The sequence below is a fragment of the Mobula birostris genome, chromosome 16 (assembly GCF_030028105.1).
Source record: "Mobula birostris isolate sMobBir1 chromosome 16, sMobBir1.hap1, whole genome shotgun sequence".
NCBI classification, from domain to species: Eukaryota; Metazoa; Chordata; class Chondrichthyes; order Myliobatiformes; family Myliobatidae; genus Mobula; species Mobula birostris.
The window spans coordinates 59,135,627-59,150,585 of NC_092385.1; the positions used below are offsets into that span (position 1 = coordinate 59,135,627).

The window sequence follows — 14,959 nt, forward strand, 5'->3', positions numbered from 1 at the left end:
TATTTCTGTTTCTCTCTCCACAGATATTGCCTGATCTGCTTAGTTTTTCCAGCATGTTCTGTTTTTGTTTGTATTTATATGTGGCATTTCCTGACTTTGGTAGAGAGCATTCTGACTGGCGGCCTCATAGGCTGCCGAGGATTATAGACTCAGCCAGCTATGTCACAGGTACAATCCTCCCCACCCTCGATGACATCATCAAGAAGGTGTTATCCATCACTAAGGACCTTCACCATCTGGGACATTCCCTCTTCTTGTTACTAGCATTGAGAAGGTACAGGACCTTAAAAGTCCACATTCAACATTTTAGGAACAGCTACTTCCCCTCCGCCATCAGGTGAACAGTCCACAAACACTACTTTATTACTCCTTTATTTTTGTACTGTTTATTTATTTTGTAATTTATAGTAAGCATTTTTATGTCTGTGCTGTACTGCTGCCAAGTTTCATGACATACAAGTCAGTGATAATTAATCTGATTCTGATTTTATTTTATGCAACAGAAATAATAATTAAATATTTAACCGCAGACTAGTTAACAATGAATATAAATAATTAAGATAAACTTATATCTGGACACCAGTCCTCTGCATATATGTCTAGGTTTATGCCCCAATACTGCTGCTGGTGTACATACTGGGGATCTCTTTCCCTTTCCTTTGTTTATGTACAGACTGACTCACCAGCCCTATTGTCCTTCCCAATACACAGTTTAGCCACTAGTTTCACTTACCTGTGCCTATGCATGAGCTTGATAGTTTCTGGACTCATAGGATTATGACCAGACATGAGGCTTCCACGTGGTGTGCTGGAGCCAGAGCACACAGGGCTGATCTTGTCCATTCCGGGAAGATCCTACGTAGAAGATGGAAAATTCAATAACCTTAACACTTCTGAATAGCTGGCATCATAAAGCCACTAAGATGTATTTACATAGATAAATGTTTGCAGAATTTACTTTGTAGCTCATGTAACTGAAGACATACTGCAATATCACTTTTAGGAAGTTGCCATTGCATTTAGGAAGCTCCCTACTTGGGCAACAGTATAACATAGCTATCCCTTCAGCCCATTCTCAGTGCACTATTATCTGGGTACCCAAGGTAAAAAATTAACATTCCTTAATGACCACCGCTCTGACATCCACCCATGAAGTGCTTTGAGAGGCCAATCATGGCTCACATCATCTCCAGCCTCTCAGTCAACCTCAATGCACTGTAATTTGCCTTTTGCCAAAACAGGTCTACAGTAGATACCATCTGTCTGGCTCAACACTCACCTCGGGAGCACCTGCACAGTAAAGACACCTATATTAGACCCCTAATATCTTCACTAAACTTCACTTGCCCCATCAATGAACTGTTCCCACAACCTATGGGCTCACTTTCAAGAACTCTTCTTCTCATGTCCTTGATATTTATGGTTTATTTATTAATTTTTTTTGTGTATTTGCACATTGATTATTTTTCCATCCTGATAGGGCGGTCTTTCATTGATTCTATTATGTTTCTTGTATTTACTGTGAATGTCCACAAGAAAATGGACCTCAAGGTTGTTTATGGTGATATATACTGTATATACTTTGTACTTTGTTTATTGACTACAGCTCAACCTTCAATACTATAATTCCAAGCAAACTCATCTTCAAACTCCTCAACTTGGGACTTCACACCTTCCTTTGCTACTGGATCCTTGATTTTCTGACCAACAGATGGTAATCAGTAAGGGTAGGCAGCAACACTTCCACCATGATTATTCTTAACACTGACATCTTGTGTCCTCAGCCCCTACTCTACTCCCTGTACACTCAGGACTGTGTGGCCAGATTATGCTCTAACTCCATCTATAAGTTTGCAGAAGATACCACAAATAACAATGAGTCACATTATGGAAGGAGACAGAGAGCCTAGTAACATGGTGTCATGATAACAACCATTAATGTCAGGAGAACAAAAGAGCTGGTTACTGACTTCAATAAGGGGGTAGTGCACATACTCCATTTACATCAATTATTTTAACAGTGAGAGGTTCAAATTTCTAGGGGTGAACATCACCACAAGCTTGTTCTGGTTCAGCCATATGGATGTCATGGCCAAGAAAGCTCACCAGTGCTTCTACTTCCTCACGAGGCTAAAAAAATTTGACATGTCCTGTCTGACCCTCATCATTTTTCATTGATACCTGGTCCAAGAACAGCCTCTATTGTGCTGTTCTAAGACTATTGAATATTTCTGTACTATGACAGGATAGACTTTTGACCTCACAACCTACCTCACTGTGATTGTCTGTCTGCACTGCACTTTCTCTGTAACTGCAACACTTTATTCTGCAGTGTTTTACCTTGTCTTACCCCAGTGCACTATTGCAAAAAGTAATGAATTGATCTGTATGAACAATTTACAAGACAAATTTTTCAGTGTACCTGGGTATGTGTGACAATAATGAACCAATTTACCAGTTTACCAATTTCCCATTAAATTCATTCTTCTGCAAGACAGTACAGTGAGTAGCAGCAGAATGTTGGTGAAAATTCATGTAAGGCAGTTTGGTCCATCTAATTCTCTTGTTTGTTCTGAGAAGGAGGGTTGATAGGTAAGTCAGCCAACCAATGCCATGCTACAGGGATCAGCTAACAATGTCTAGTGCAACACACAAAACACTGGAGAATCTCAGCGGGGAGGCTGGTCCTTTCGGCTACTGTATGTGCCAGTCTGTACAGTAACCTCTCTGCTGGATCGTGAGGACAGCTTTCCACAATTAGTCAGTGCAACAGTGACAACAAATACTTGGTGGTATTCCTGTCGGGCCAATTGATCAAACTGTTGTTGCCGTACTTTCCTCCATCCAGTATCAAAAGCAAAAATATCTTTAAGGAGCAATCCTTATGGCCATGTAAAAACTATCTAAGCAGCACTATGATGTGCTGCAGCAGCTTCCTGCTGCATTTACCAAGATGAGGCAGTTTAGTTACTAGCTGCTGAAGGGAGTGTGTGGGAACAGGGAGAGTCATAGAGCACTGTTTGCAGCCTGACTTCAAAGTTGGGTTTATTGTCATATGCACAAGTACATGGATGCACATGTGCAAGGACTCCTGCTGTACCTTGGTAACTTGTGATAGAACCAGACCTCCAAAACATGTCAGAAGGTAACATGATTGGCAGGTCTCAGCTGAGACTAAAACAGTGTCAGACTAAAACAAGCTACCCACTTGGGCAGCAGCAGTATCTGTGCAGAAGAAAGGCTTGGCAATCTACTTCCGTATCTTGCCACGAAAATCCTATGGATAACTACAGTAAAACAAAAAACGAGATATGATATAGTGCTGGAAGATGAGAGCCCCCCAGGTTGGAAGACACTCAACAAGTTACTAGGGAAGAGCTGATAACCCTTCAGAGTAAGGCCGAGATGTATGATGCAGTTGGAGTAAAGCCTTCGGGATCTTCAATCGCTGATGTTCCTGGGCACAAAATGAGGATCAGAGGTTGCAAGGATATGTTGATTTTAGGTACATGGAACGTATGCAGTATGAATCAAGGAAAGCTGGAGATGGTGAAAGATGAAATGGAATGCTTGCAAATTGGAATCAGTGAGCTGAAGTGGACACTTTCAATCCGATCAACACTGGATATACTAAGCTGGACATGACAAGTACAGGAGGAACTGTGTCACATTCATACTCAAGAAGAAACTGGCTAGAGCTGTATTGAAATAAACTCAGACTTACATCAGCCCATTTCACAACTAGTTGGCAGGACCTCCAGAAGGGGCTTCCAACAGGGTGCACCACCTCCCCCATCCTATTTATTATGGGAATGAACCTCCTATTATCAGCAGCAGAAGATGTAACCCGTGGCTTGACGCTGGAGTCAGGCATTGTTCAGCCGGCTCTACGAGGGTTCATGGACAACATCACTATAACAACTGTGTCACATGCCCAAGCAAGATGGGTATTGGAAACCCTGGGTAATTTAGCCACTTGGGCGAGGATGTCCTTCAAGGCCAGGAAGTCCAGGTGCATGGTGATCAGAAAAGGCAAAGTTACCAGCAAGTTTAGCCTCCAAGTTCAGGGCGAGGTCATCCCTTCCATCGAAAATAACCCGATAAAGTGCTTGGGGAAGTGGTTTAATGTGTCACTGACAGATGGGGTCAATGTCAGCAATGCTGTGAAGCAGACAGATGAATGGCTGAAGAAGATTGACAAATCCAGACTTCCTGGTAAATTCAAGACCTGGCTGTACCAATACGGCATTCTGCCCAGGCTTCTCTGGTTCTTCACACTTTATGAGTTCCCCATGACTGCCGTAGAGGGCATCGAGAGGAAAACCAACAAGCACCTGCGGAGATAGTTGGGAGTTCCCCCAAGCTTCTCTTCAGTGGGCCTCTACATTCGTTCTGGGCAACTGCAGCTTCCCCTGTCATGCAGAGCCTTATTAAGCTTGAGAGATTCCAATGATGTCTTGGTAAAGCAAACAGGCGTTACAACCAGATCTGGGCGCAAGTGGGCAGCCAACGCAGCTGTGGAGGAGGCAGTATATTCTCTGAAGTTGCGAGATATCATTGGCAACCCCTGCGTCGGGCGGCACGGCCTTGGCTCAGTTCACTTCCAGCAGTGGGGAAACGCAAGCGTAAGGAACAGGTGAGACATGGTACAGGCAGAAATACAGATCCGTGAGGAAGAGAAGTGGATGTCAAAGGCAGTGGAACAAGGGTCCCAGGGTGCCTGGACAAAATGGGATCTGCCTAAGCGCAAGATCTCATGGGCAGAGTTATGGAGACTGGAGTCCTTCCGTATTTCCTTCCTCTTGCGATCTGTGTATGACACCCTTCCTTCACCATTACATCTGTACACATGGGGGATGAGAGAGGACCCGAACTGTGAGCTCTGTGGTCAAAAGGGGACACTGGCTCATATACTGTCCTGGTGTAAAACAGCTCTAACTCAAGGACGGTATAGGTGGCGCCATGATAAGGTGCTTCTGGCTCTTGCTGACACACTAGAGCTAGAGAGATGCAAGAAGAGGATGGCTGGCACAGATTTGAGGAAGGCCATCACCTTCATCAAAGAGGGAGCCAGGCCTTTCGTAACCAAACAACCAAAGCCCAATCTGCTGCTAATGGCCAGGTCCTGGGAGATGAGGGTCGATGTGGGAAGGAGGTTGCAGTTCCCAGATGTGGTGTGCACAACCCTACGCCCGGACATTGTACTGTGGTTGACCGAAGACAAGAAAATAATTCTGGTTGAGCTGACTGTGCCGTGGGAGGAGGGATGGGAAAAGGCCCACAAGAGAAAGGACTTGAAGTACCAGCCCTTAGTGCAGGAGTGTAAAGACAAGGGATGGCAAGCATGGTTATTCCCTGTGGAGATCAGCTGCAGAGGTTTCCTAGCCAAATCAGCATGGCGGTTGTTGTCAGATCTGGGCCTGGATGAAAGGAGCAAAAAACAAACAGCTTGTAGGATGGGGGAAGAGGCAGAATGAGCCTCTTGTTGGATTTGGAGTAGGCGAGAGGAGGGGAGCTGGAAGCCAGGAGCAGATGGGCAGTGATTTGGCCACCACTGCCGGCCCACCAATTGGAGAGTGTCATGGTTAAGGGTCGAAATACTCTGTGAAGGTTGGGAACCACCTGATGACATCTGCTCCTGGCTGAAGGCTACGGTTACCTTATAAGGTAACTGGAGAATGCACCTTAACAGGTGTCTGTAACAAGCAGTCAGCGATCACCTAATCTCAATTCGTCTATAAGAAGACATTACCATCATACAAATATATGCAATAAGAGCAGATGCAGAGGAAGATGAAGTAGATCAGTTCTATGAGCAAGTGCAGGCTGAACTTGATGGACAATGCAAACCAAATATACTGATAGTTATAGGAGATTGGAACGCAAAAGTTGGGAGTGAAAAGGATGGTCAAGAAGTCAGTAAATATGGACTGGGTACCAGAAATGATGCTGACAATGTTTAGTTGACTTCAACCTTATTTAGAGTGGGAGTTTCCTGAAGTGCAAGCAGGTTTCAGGAAATGAAGGGGGAACAAGAGACATCACTATCGATGTGAAAAGATTCTTGAGGTGACAAAAGAGTACAAAGAGACAAAATATGTGCTTTGTTGACTACAGCAAGGCCTTTCACTACATCGATCATGACAAACTATGAATCACATTAAGATACATGGCACAATCTTTACATCAGTCAAGAAACTGCCATTTGAACAGATTATGGAGAAACAGAATGGTTCAGCACCTGTAAAGGGGTACGACAAGGCTGTATTCTCTCCACTGCCTGCTTAATTTGTACGCCAAACAAATCTTCAGAGAAGGCAGAAGTGTATAAGAAGAATCGAGGGGTGAGAATTGGTGGCAGAATCATCAATAACCTTCATTATGCTGACGACACGACAATACTGGCTGAAAACGAAGAAGACGTGAAGCAACTGCTAACCACCATCAAGGAACATAGCCACAAGATGGGTCTGCACCTTAACCTGAAGAAGGCTAAGATTATGACTACTGGCAGCACAACCAATTTAATCCCGATGGAGAGAAAACTGAGGTGGTTGACAGTTTCAGCTTACTTGGATCAATGATTAACATGGAAACGGTAAGCAGTCAAGAAATCCAATGAAGAATCACCCTTGGCAGAGCAGGCATGAAGGGTTTAGAGAAGTTCCTTGGAATAGGAATTTATCTCTTCATAAAAGATTCAACTTGTGCAGGCGATAATGTTCTCAATGACATTATATGAATGCGAAAGTTGGACAGTAAAGAAGGAGGATAGGAAGCATATTGACACCTTTGAATTGTGGTGCTGGAGAAAAATACTATGCATCTCATGGACCTCTCACAGAACAAACAAATTGGTCCTCAACAAGATCAAACCAAGTCTCTGGAGGCTCAAATGAGAAGACTCCGCCTATTGTCACTTTGGGCACATCATGAGAAGAAACAGCTCCCTGGAAAAGGATATCATGCTCGGCAAGGTGGACAGACAATGGAAAAGAGAAGGCTGCCAATCAGATGGATGGACACAATAAGGACAGCTATGAACACAATGTTACCAGCAATGAGTTGCCTTTGTTAGGATCGAAGCTCATTTAAGGCAACTATCCATAGGGTCACCTTAAGTCCATGCTGGCTCCATAGCACTTAACAACAACAACATTTCCACTGGAGCTCCACTGGTCCAAGTAATAAGTACAATTGGCAAAACAGAATTATTTAGAGCATCTGACAGAGAGAGTTCTGAATATTCCAGTGCTCTCTTGACATGCTTACCCTCTCCTGCCTTCTCAACTCATATCATTCTGCTGATGCACAACCCTGTGATTGATGACTTATACTGACAACTTCTTACACAATCACTTGAATTTAAAGTCCTCATTTTTCTCTTTTATTCCCTCGGTAGCCACATTCCTCTTGATCCCAGTAAGCTCTGTCAGTCAGCTTTCTGAAGGATTTATGCTCCTCTATTCCTGGCCTCTGGTACATTCTCCATTCAGCTGTCTACACCATTGCCTTTGCATTGTCTTCTTCACTTCTCTGAGAAAATCATGGAGAATTACAGCACAGAAACAGGTCCTTCAGCCCATCTAGTCCCTGCCAAACTATTATTCTGCCTAGTCCCCACTGACCTGCACAACAATGGACCCAGCACCAATCCCTGCAGCACAGCACTAGTCACAGGCCTTCAGTCAGAGAGGTAACCATTTACTACCACTCCTTGGGTACTATAACTCTCTGCCTTCAATGGGCAGACCAATTGTGTATCCACACAGCCAAATTTGCCTCTTGATTTTCAGAATAAGCCTACTGTGGGGAACCTCATCACATACCTTACTAAATTCCATATACAACACATCAACTGTTCTATCTTCATCAATGTATTTTGTCACTTCCTCAAAGAATTCAAGTGAGGCAAGACCTGCCCCTCACAGAGCCATTCTGATTATCCATAATCAGACCATGCTTCTCCAAAAGCTCGTGAATCCTCTCCAATAACTTGCCCACCACTGAAGTAAGTCTATAATTGCCAAGGTTATGTCTATACACTTCTTCAACAAAGTAATAACATCTGCCACCCTCCAATAATCTGGTACTACACCTGTGGCTAGTGAGGACAAAGGTGCAGAACTCTCTTCTCTTGCTGCTTGTAGTAAACTGGAGTATATCCTATCTGGCCTCGGGGACCTATCTATCCTACTATTTTTGAAAAGTTCCAGCACATCCTCTTACTTAAGGTTGACATGTTCTAGAATATCAAAATGTTTTACGCTGTCCTCACAAACTTCAAGGTCCCTCTCACTGGTGAATAGTGAAGCCGTATTCATTAAGGACCTCCCCTATCTCCTCCAACTATCTCCCCTGTTTCCTCTTCAAGTGGTTCTACCCTCACTCTGGTCACCTCCCTGTTCTTACATACCTTGGGGTTCTCCTTATTTTACTTGTCAATGCCTTCTCATACCCCCTTCTACATCTCCTAAGTCCATTTTTAAGTTCCTTCCTGGCTACCTTGTAACTCTCTAGAGCCCCGACTGATCCTTGCTTCCTCTTTAGACCATGAGACATAGGAACAGAATTAGGCTATTTGGCCCATCGAGTCTGCACTGCCATTCAATCATGGCCGATGCTCTTTTACCCCTCCCCAGCCACACGCCCTGGCCTTTTCCCCGTAACTTTTGATGCCATGGCCGATCAAGAACCTATGCATCTCCACCTTAAATACACCCAACAACCTGGCCTCCACAGCCGCCTGTGGTAACAAATTCCACAAATTCACTATCCTTTGGCTAAAGAAATGTCTCCACATTTCTGTTTTAAATGGATGCCTCTCTATCCTGAGGCTGTGTCTTCTTGTCCTAGACTCCCCCAACATGGGCAACATCCTTTCCACATCTACTCTGTCTATGAGATTCCCCCTCATTCTTCTAAATTCCAAAGAGTACAGGCCCAGAGCCATCAAACGTTCCCTGTATGATAACCCTTTCATTCTTGGAATCATCCTAGTGAACCTCCTCTGAACCCTCTCCAATGCCAGCACATCTATTCTCAGATAAGCCCAAAAATGTTCACAATACTCAAGGTGAGGCCTCACCAGTGCCTTATAAAGCCTCAGCATCACACCCCTGTTCTTGTATTATAGACCTCTTGAACTGAATGCATTTGCCTTCCTCACCACCGACTCTTCCTGCAGTTATCCTTTAGGGTGTTCTGCACAGGGACTCCCAAGTCTCTTTGCATCTCAGAGTTTTTGATTTTCTCCTCGTTTAGAAAGTAGTCTGCACATTTATTTCTTCTACCAATGTCCAACATTGTACTTCATTTGCTACTTTCTTGCCCATTCTTCTAATCCTAAGTCCTTCTGCAGCCTACTTGTTTCCTCAACACTACCTGCCCCTCCACCAATCTTTGTATCATCAGCAAACTTGGCAACAAAACCATCTATTCCATCATCTAAATCATTGATATACAGCATAAAAAGAAGCAGTCCCAACACTGACCCCTGTGGAACATCAGTAGTCACTGGCAGCAAACCAGAAAAGGATCCTTTTATTCCCACTCGCTGCTTCCTGCCAATCAGCCAATGCTCTAACTATGCTAGTAACTTTCCTGTAATACTATCGGGTCTTCATAAGCAGACTCATGTGTGGCACCTTGTCAAAGGCCCTCTGAAAACCAAATATACAACATCCACTGCATCCCCTTTATCTATCCTACTTGTAATCTCCTCAAAAAATTCCAACAGGTTTATCAGGCAAGATTTTCCTCTAAGGAAACGATGCTGACATTGTACTATCTTGTACTGTGTCACCAAGTACTCCATAACCTCATCCATAACAATTGACTCCAACACCTTCCCAACCACTGAGGTCAGGCTAACTTGTCTGTAATTTCCTTTCTGTTCCCTCCCTCCTTTCTTAAAGAGTGGAGTGACATTTGCAATTTTCCAATCCTCTGGACCCATGCCAGAATCTATTGATCCTTGAAAGATCATTACTGATGCCTCCACAATCTCTTTCAGAACCCTGGAGTGCAGACAATCTGGTCCAGATGACTTATCTACTTTCAGAACTTTCAGTTTCCCAAGTATCTTCTCCCTAGTAATGGCATCTTAACTCACACTGGCCCCTGACACTCTTGAATTTCCAGCATACTGCTAATGTCTTCCATGGTGAAGACTGATGCAAAATACTTATTCAGTTTATCTGCCATTTCCTTGACCCCATTACTACTACTCCAGCCTCATTTTCTAACCGTCCAATATCTACTCTCGCATCTCTTTTACACTTTATATATCTTAAGAAATGCTTGGTATCCTCTTATTATTGGCTAGCTTACTTTGCATTCCATCTTTTCCTTCTTCATGATTTTTTTAGTTGCCTTCTGTTGGTTTTTAAAAACTTCCCAATCCTCATATTTCCCACTAATTTTTGTTCAATTATATGCCCTCTCTTTGGCTTTTATGTTGGCTCTGATTTCCCTTGTGTCATCCTGCCTTTAGAATACTTCTTCTTCTTTGGGATGTACAGCACATATAAAAAGTATTCAACTCCCTTGGAAGCTTTCATGTTTTATTGTTTTACAGTATTCAGCCCCTTCAAGTCAGTATTTAGTAGATGCACCTTTGCAGCAATTTCAGCCTTGAGTCTGTGTGGATTGGTCTCTATAAGCTTTGCATATCTGGACACTGCAATTTTTCCCCATTCTTCTTTACAAAACTGCTCAAGCTCTGTCAAATTGCATGGGGATCGTGAGTGAACAGCCCTTTTCCAGTCCAGCCACAAATTCTCAATTGGATTGAGGTCTGGACTCTGACTTCCCCACTCCAGAACATTAACTTTGACGTTTTAAGCCATTCCTGTGTAGCTTTGGCTTTATGCTTGGGGTCATTATCTTACTGGAAAACAAATCTCCCAAGTCACAGTTTTCTTGCAGACTGCATCTGGTTTTCCTCCAAGATTTCCCTGTATTTTGCTGCATTCATTTCACCCTCTACCTTCACAAGACTTACACGGCCTGTTACAGTGAAGCACCCCACAGCATGATGCAGCCACCACTATGCTTCATGGTAGGGCTGGTGTGTTTATGATGATCTGTGGTGTTTGGCTTATGCCAAACAGAGTATTTAATCTGATGGCCAAAGAGCTCAATTTTGGTTTCATTTGACCATCAAATTGTCTTCCAGCTGACTTCAGAGATTCCCATTTGCCTTCTGGCAAACTCATGTGTGTTTTTTTCAACAGTGGCTTTCTCTTTGCCATTCTCCCATAAAGCTGGGACTGGTGAAGCACCTGGGCAACATTTGTTGTATGCCCAGTCTCTCCCATCTCAGCCGCTGAAGTTTGTAAATCAAGAGTTGTCATAGGTCTCTCAGTGGCCTCCCTCACTAGTCCCCCTCTTGCACGGTGACTCAGATTTTAAGGATGGCCTGCTGCTGTGCCATATTCTTTCCACTTCCTGATGATTGACTTAACTGTACAAGGGATATTCTGTGACTTGCAAATTTTCTTGTATCCATCTCCTAATTTGTGCTTTTCAATAACCTTTTTGCGGAGTTGCTTAAGCGTTCTTTTGTCTTTATGGTGTAGTTTTTGCCAGGATATTGACTCACCAGCAGTTGGACCTTCCAGATACAGGTTTACAGATTTATTTTTACTACAATCAATTGAAACACCTTGACTTCACACGGTGATGAAATTATGTGACTTCTAAAACCAATTGGCTGCACCAATGATGATTTGGTGTGTCATATTAAAGGGGGGGGGTGGGGTGGGGTGAATACTTAAGTAATCAATTATTTTGTTCTTTATATTTGTAATTAATTTAGATCACTTTGTAGAATCTGTTTTCACTATGACACAAAAGAGTCTTTTTCTTTTGATCAGTGTCAAAAAAGCTGAATTAAATCCACTGTGATTCAATGTTGTAAAACAATAAAATGAAAACTTACAAGTGTTGGGGGGGGGTGAATACTTTTTATAGGCACTATATCTATCTTGTGCCTTCCGAATTGCTTCCAAAAACTCCAGCCATTGCTGCTCTACCATCAATCAATTTTGGCCAGCTCTTCTCTCATGCCTCTGTAATTCCCCTTACTCCATTCTAATATGGATACATCTGACTTTGGCTTCTCTTTCTCGAATTGCAGAGTGAATTTGATCATATTATGATCACTACCCCTAAGGGTTCCTTTACCTTAAGCTCTGTAATCAATTCCAGTTCATTGCATAACACACAGTCAAGAATAGCTGATTCCCTAGTGGGCTCACCTATGAGCTGCTCTAAAAAGCTCTCTTGTAGGCACTCTACAAATTTGCCCTCTTGGGATCCAGCACCAACCTGATTTTCCCAATCTACCTGCATATTGAAATCCTCCATCAGTATCGTAAAATTGCCCTTTTGACATACATTTTCTACCTTGCAATGTAATTTGTAGTCCATGTCTTTACTACTGTTTGGAAGTCTGTATGTAACTCCCATCATGGTCTTTTTACCTTGCAGTTTTTTAGCTCTACCCACAACAATTCTACACCTTCTGATCCTATATCCCCTTTTCCTAATGATTTGATATAAATTTTTACCAACGGAGCCACCACCAACCACTCTGCCTACCTGCCTGTCCTTTCAGTACAACGTGTATCCTTGGACATTAAGCTCCCAGCTATAATCTTCTTTCAGCTCCGATTCAGTGATGCCCACAACGTCATACCTGTCAATCTGTAACTGTGCTACAGATTCATCTGTCTTATTCTGTATATTGCGTGCATTCAAGTATATCACATTCAGTCCGGTATTCATGACCCTTTTTGATTTTGTTCCCCTTTTACAATGCAGCTTATCCCATGGACAGCAATTTTGCCGTATCATCAGTCTGTCCTTACCACATCTCTTGTCAACCATAGTTCCTTCACCCACCATCCCCTTCCTGCCTCAATGGGACAAACCAATCCAGAACCCCATGCAAGTGCTCCGTAAACTACCTCCACATTTTTGTTGTGCATTTCCCTGAGTATTAATTCCCAATTTACACTCCCAACTTTCTGCTTAATAGCATCATAATTTGCCCTACCCCAATTGAAAATTTTTCCATACTGTCTGCTCCTATCCCTGTCTAAGGCCACGGTAAAGATCAGGGAGTTGTAATTATTGTCTCAGAAATGCTCATCCGCTGAGAGGTTTGACACCTGACCCAGCTCCAGATTGCCTAGCACCATATCCAGTATGGTCTCTTTTCTAGTAGGCCTGTCTGCGTATTGTGAGGAATCCTTCCTGACCACAGCTAACATATTCCACCCTATCTAAACCATTTGCACTAAGGTGGTGCCAATCAATATTAGGAAGGTTGAAATCACCCATGACAACAATCCTGTTATTTCTCACCTTTTCAAAATCTGCTTCCTGATCTGCTCCTCAGTGTTTTTGTTGACATTATCGGGCTACAGAATAGTCCCAATACAGCAGGGGTCCCCAACCTTTTTTGCACTGCGGACCAGTTTAATATTGACAATATTCCTGCGGACCGGCCGACCCGGTGGGGGAGGGGGGGGTTAGGGTTGCCAACGGACAAGAGTAGCAGTCAAATACATTGTGCTTACCCCGAGAAAGACAACAATGACCATGAAGCCGTGCGCGGGCACCAGTGTGCATGCGTGTACATGCTAATTTTTATCCCCCCAAATCGTTTTTGGCGATTCTGTTCGGGGGGAGTATTAATCACCACCGGAATATAGGTGATAAGTGGCTAATACACTCAATTTCATTTCTAAAAGGGTTTATCTAATGAATTTAATATTAAACAGCGCATATTTTCCTCGCATGAATATAGTGATAAGTCAATTATCAGGGGAGGACAGGGGAGTTTGAAATAAGTGTTGAACGAACTTCCAGTAGAAGTGGTTGAGACAGGTTCAATATTACCATTTAAAGAAAAATTGGATAGCTATATGGACACGAAAGAAATGAAGGGTTATGGGCTGAGTGCAGGTCAGTGGGACTAGGTGAGAGTAGCGTTCGGCACGGACTAGCAGGGCAGAGATGGCCTGTTTCCGTGCTGTAATTGTTATATGGTTATATAAGTCACTTATAATTCAATAGCACCATAACATTTTAAGTAACGGTTGGATATTAAACACACAGCACATATTTTCCCCGTATGAACATATAAAATCATCGCAACACACCAATATCGCTGAATCAGTGGGAGCCCTGGGCTTGTTTCCCTGCAACAAGGCGGTGATGGGAGACAGCGATACTCGAAGGGGGTTCCTTATGTCCAGTCTATTCCGCAATTTAGTTTTCATTGCATTCATTACAGAGATATGTTGGAAATGGAAGCAACGTTTTCAGTGCTTTTGTGGCTATCTCAGGATATTTAGCCTTGACTTTGATTCGGAATACCGGCAGAGATGTTATGTCAAACATACTTTTCAGCCCGCTGTCATCTGCAAGCTCGAGGAGTTGATCTCCTTCCGCGCTGATATGGATGACACGTGCGTAATGACCTCGCGTGCGTTCAAGCTCAACAGTGGGTGTGACAGGGAATGAGGAAAGGTTTCCTCGTGGCCCGGTAGCTCATGCTTTGTGGCCCGGTGGTTGGGGACCGCTGCAATAGAGTGATTGCTCCCTTCCTGTTTCTGACTTCCATCTATCTTGACTCAGTAAACAATCCCTCCAGGATGTCCTCCCATATTCTCTCTTCAGGACCTCATCCATTTCTCTACCTATATCATTGTTGCTCTGGCTGCTCACTCTTCCCCTTTAGAATGCTGTGGTCCTGCTCTGATACATCCCTGATTCTGACACCTGGGAAGCAACATACAATCCAGGAGTCTCCTTTGCATCCATAGAATTTTCTGTCTACTTCCCTAAACTATTGAATTCCTTATCACCACTCTCCTCTTCTCCCACCTTCCTTTCTGAGCCACAGAGCCAGGGTCAGTGCCAGGGATGTGGTTGCTGTGGTTTT

The 14,959-nt window shown here is 43.4% G+C and overlaps 1 protein-coding gene across 1 annotated transcript in view; it reads right to left on the reverse strand.

The window, feature by feature from the left end:
* The window catches only part of dock3 (dedicator of cytokinesis 3), a 946,041-nt gene that overhangs the window by 33,891 nt on the left and 897,191 nt on the right, over positions 1–14,959 (reverse strand). The window contains exon 47 of the mRNA XM_072280136.1: positions 734–855. Coding sequence (XP_072136237.1) covers positions 734–855 — 122 coding nt within the window. The remainder of the gene's footprint in view (positions 1–733; positions 856–14,959) is intronic.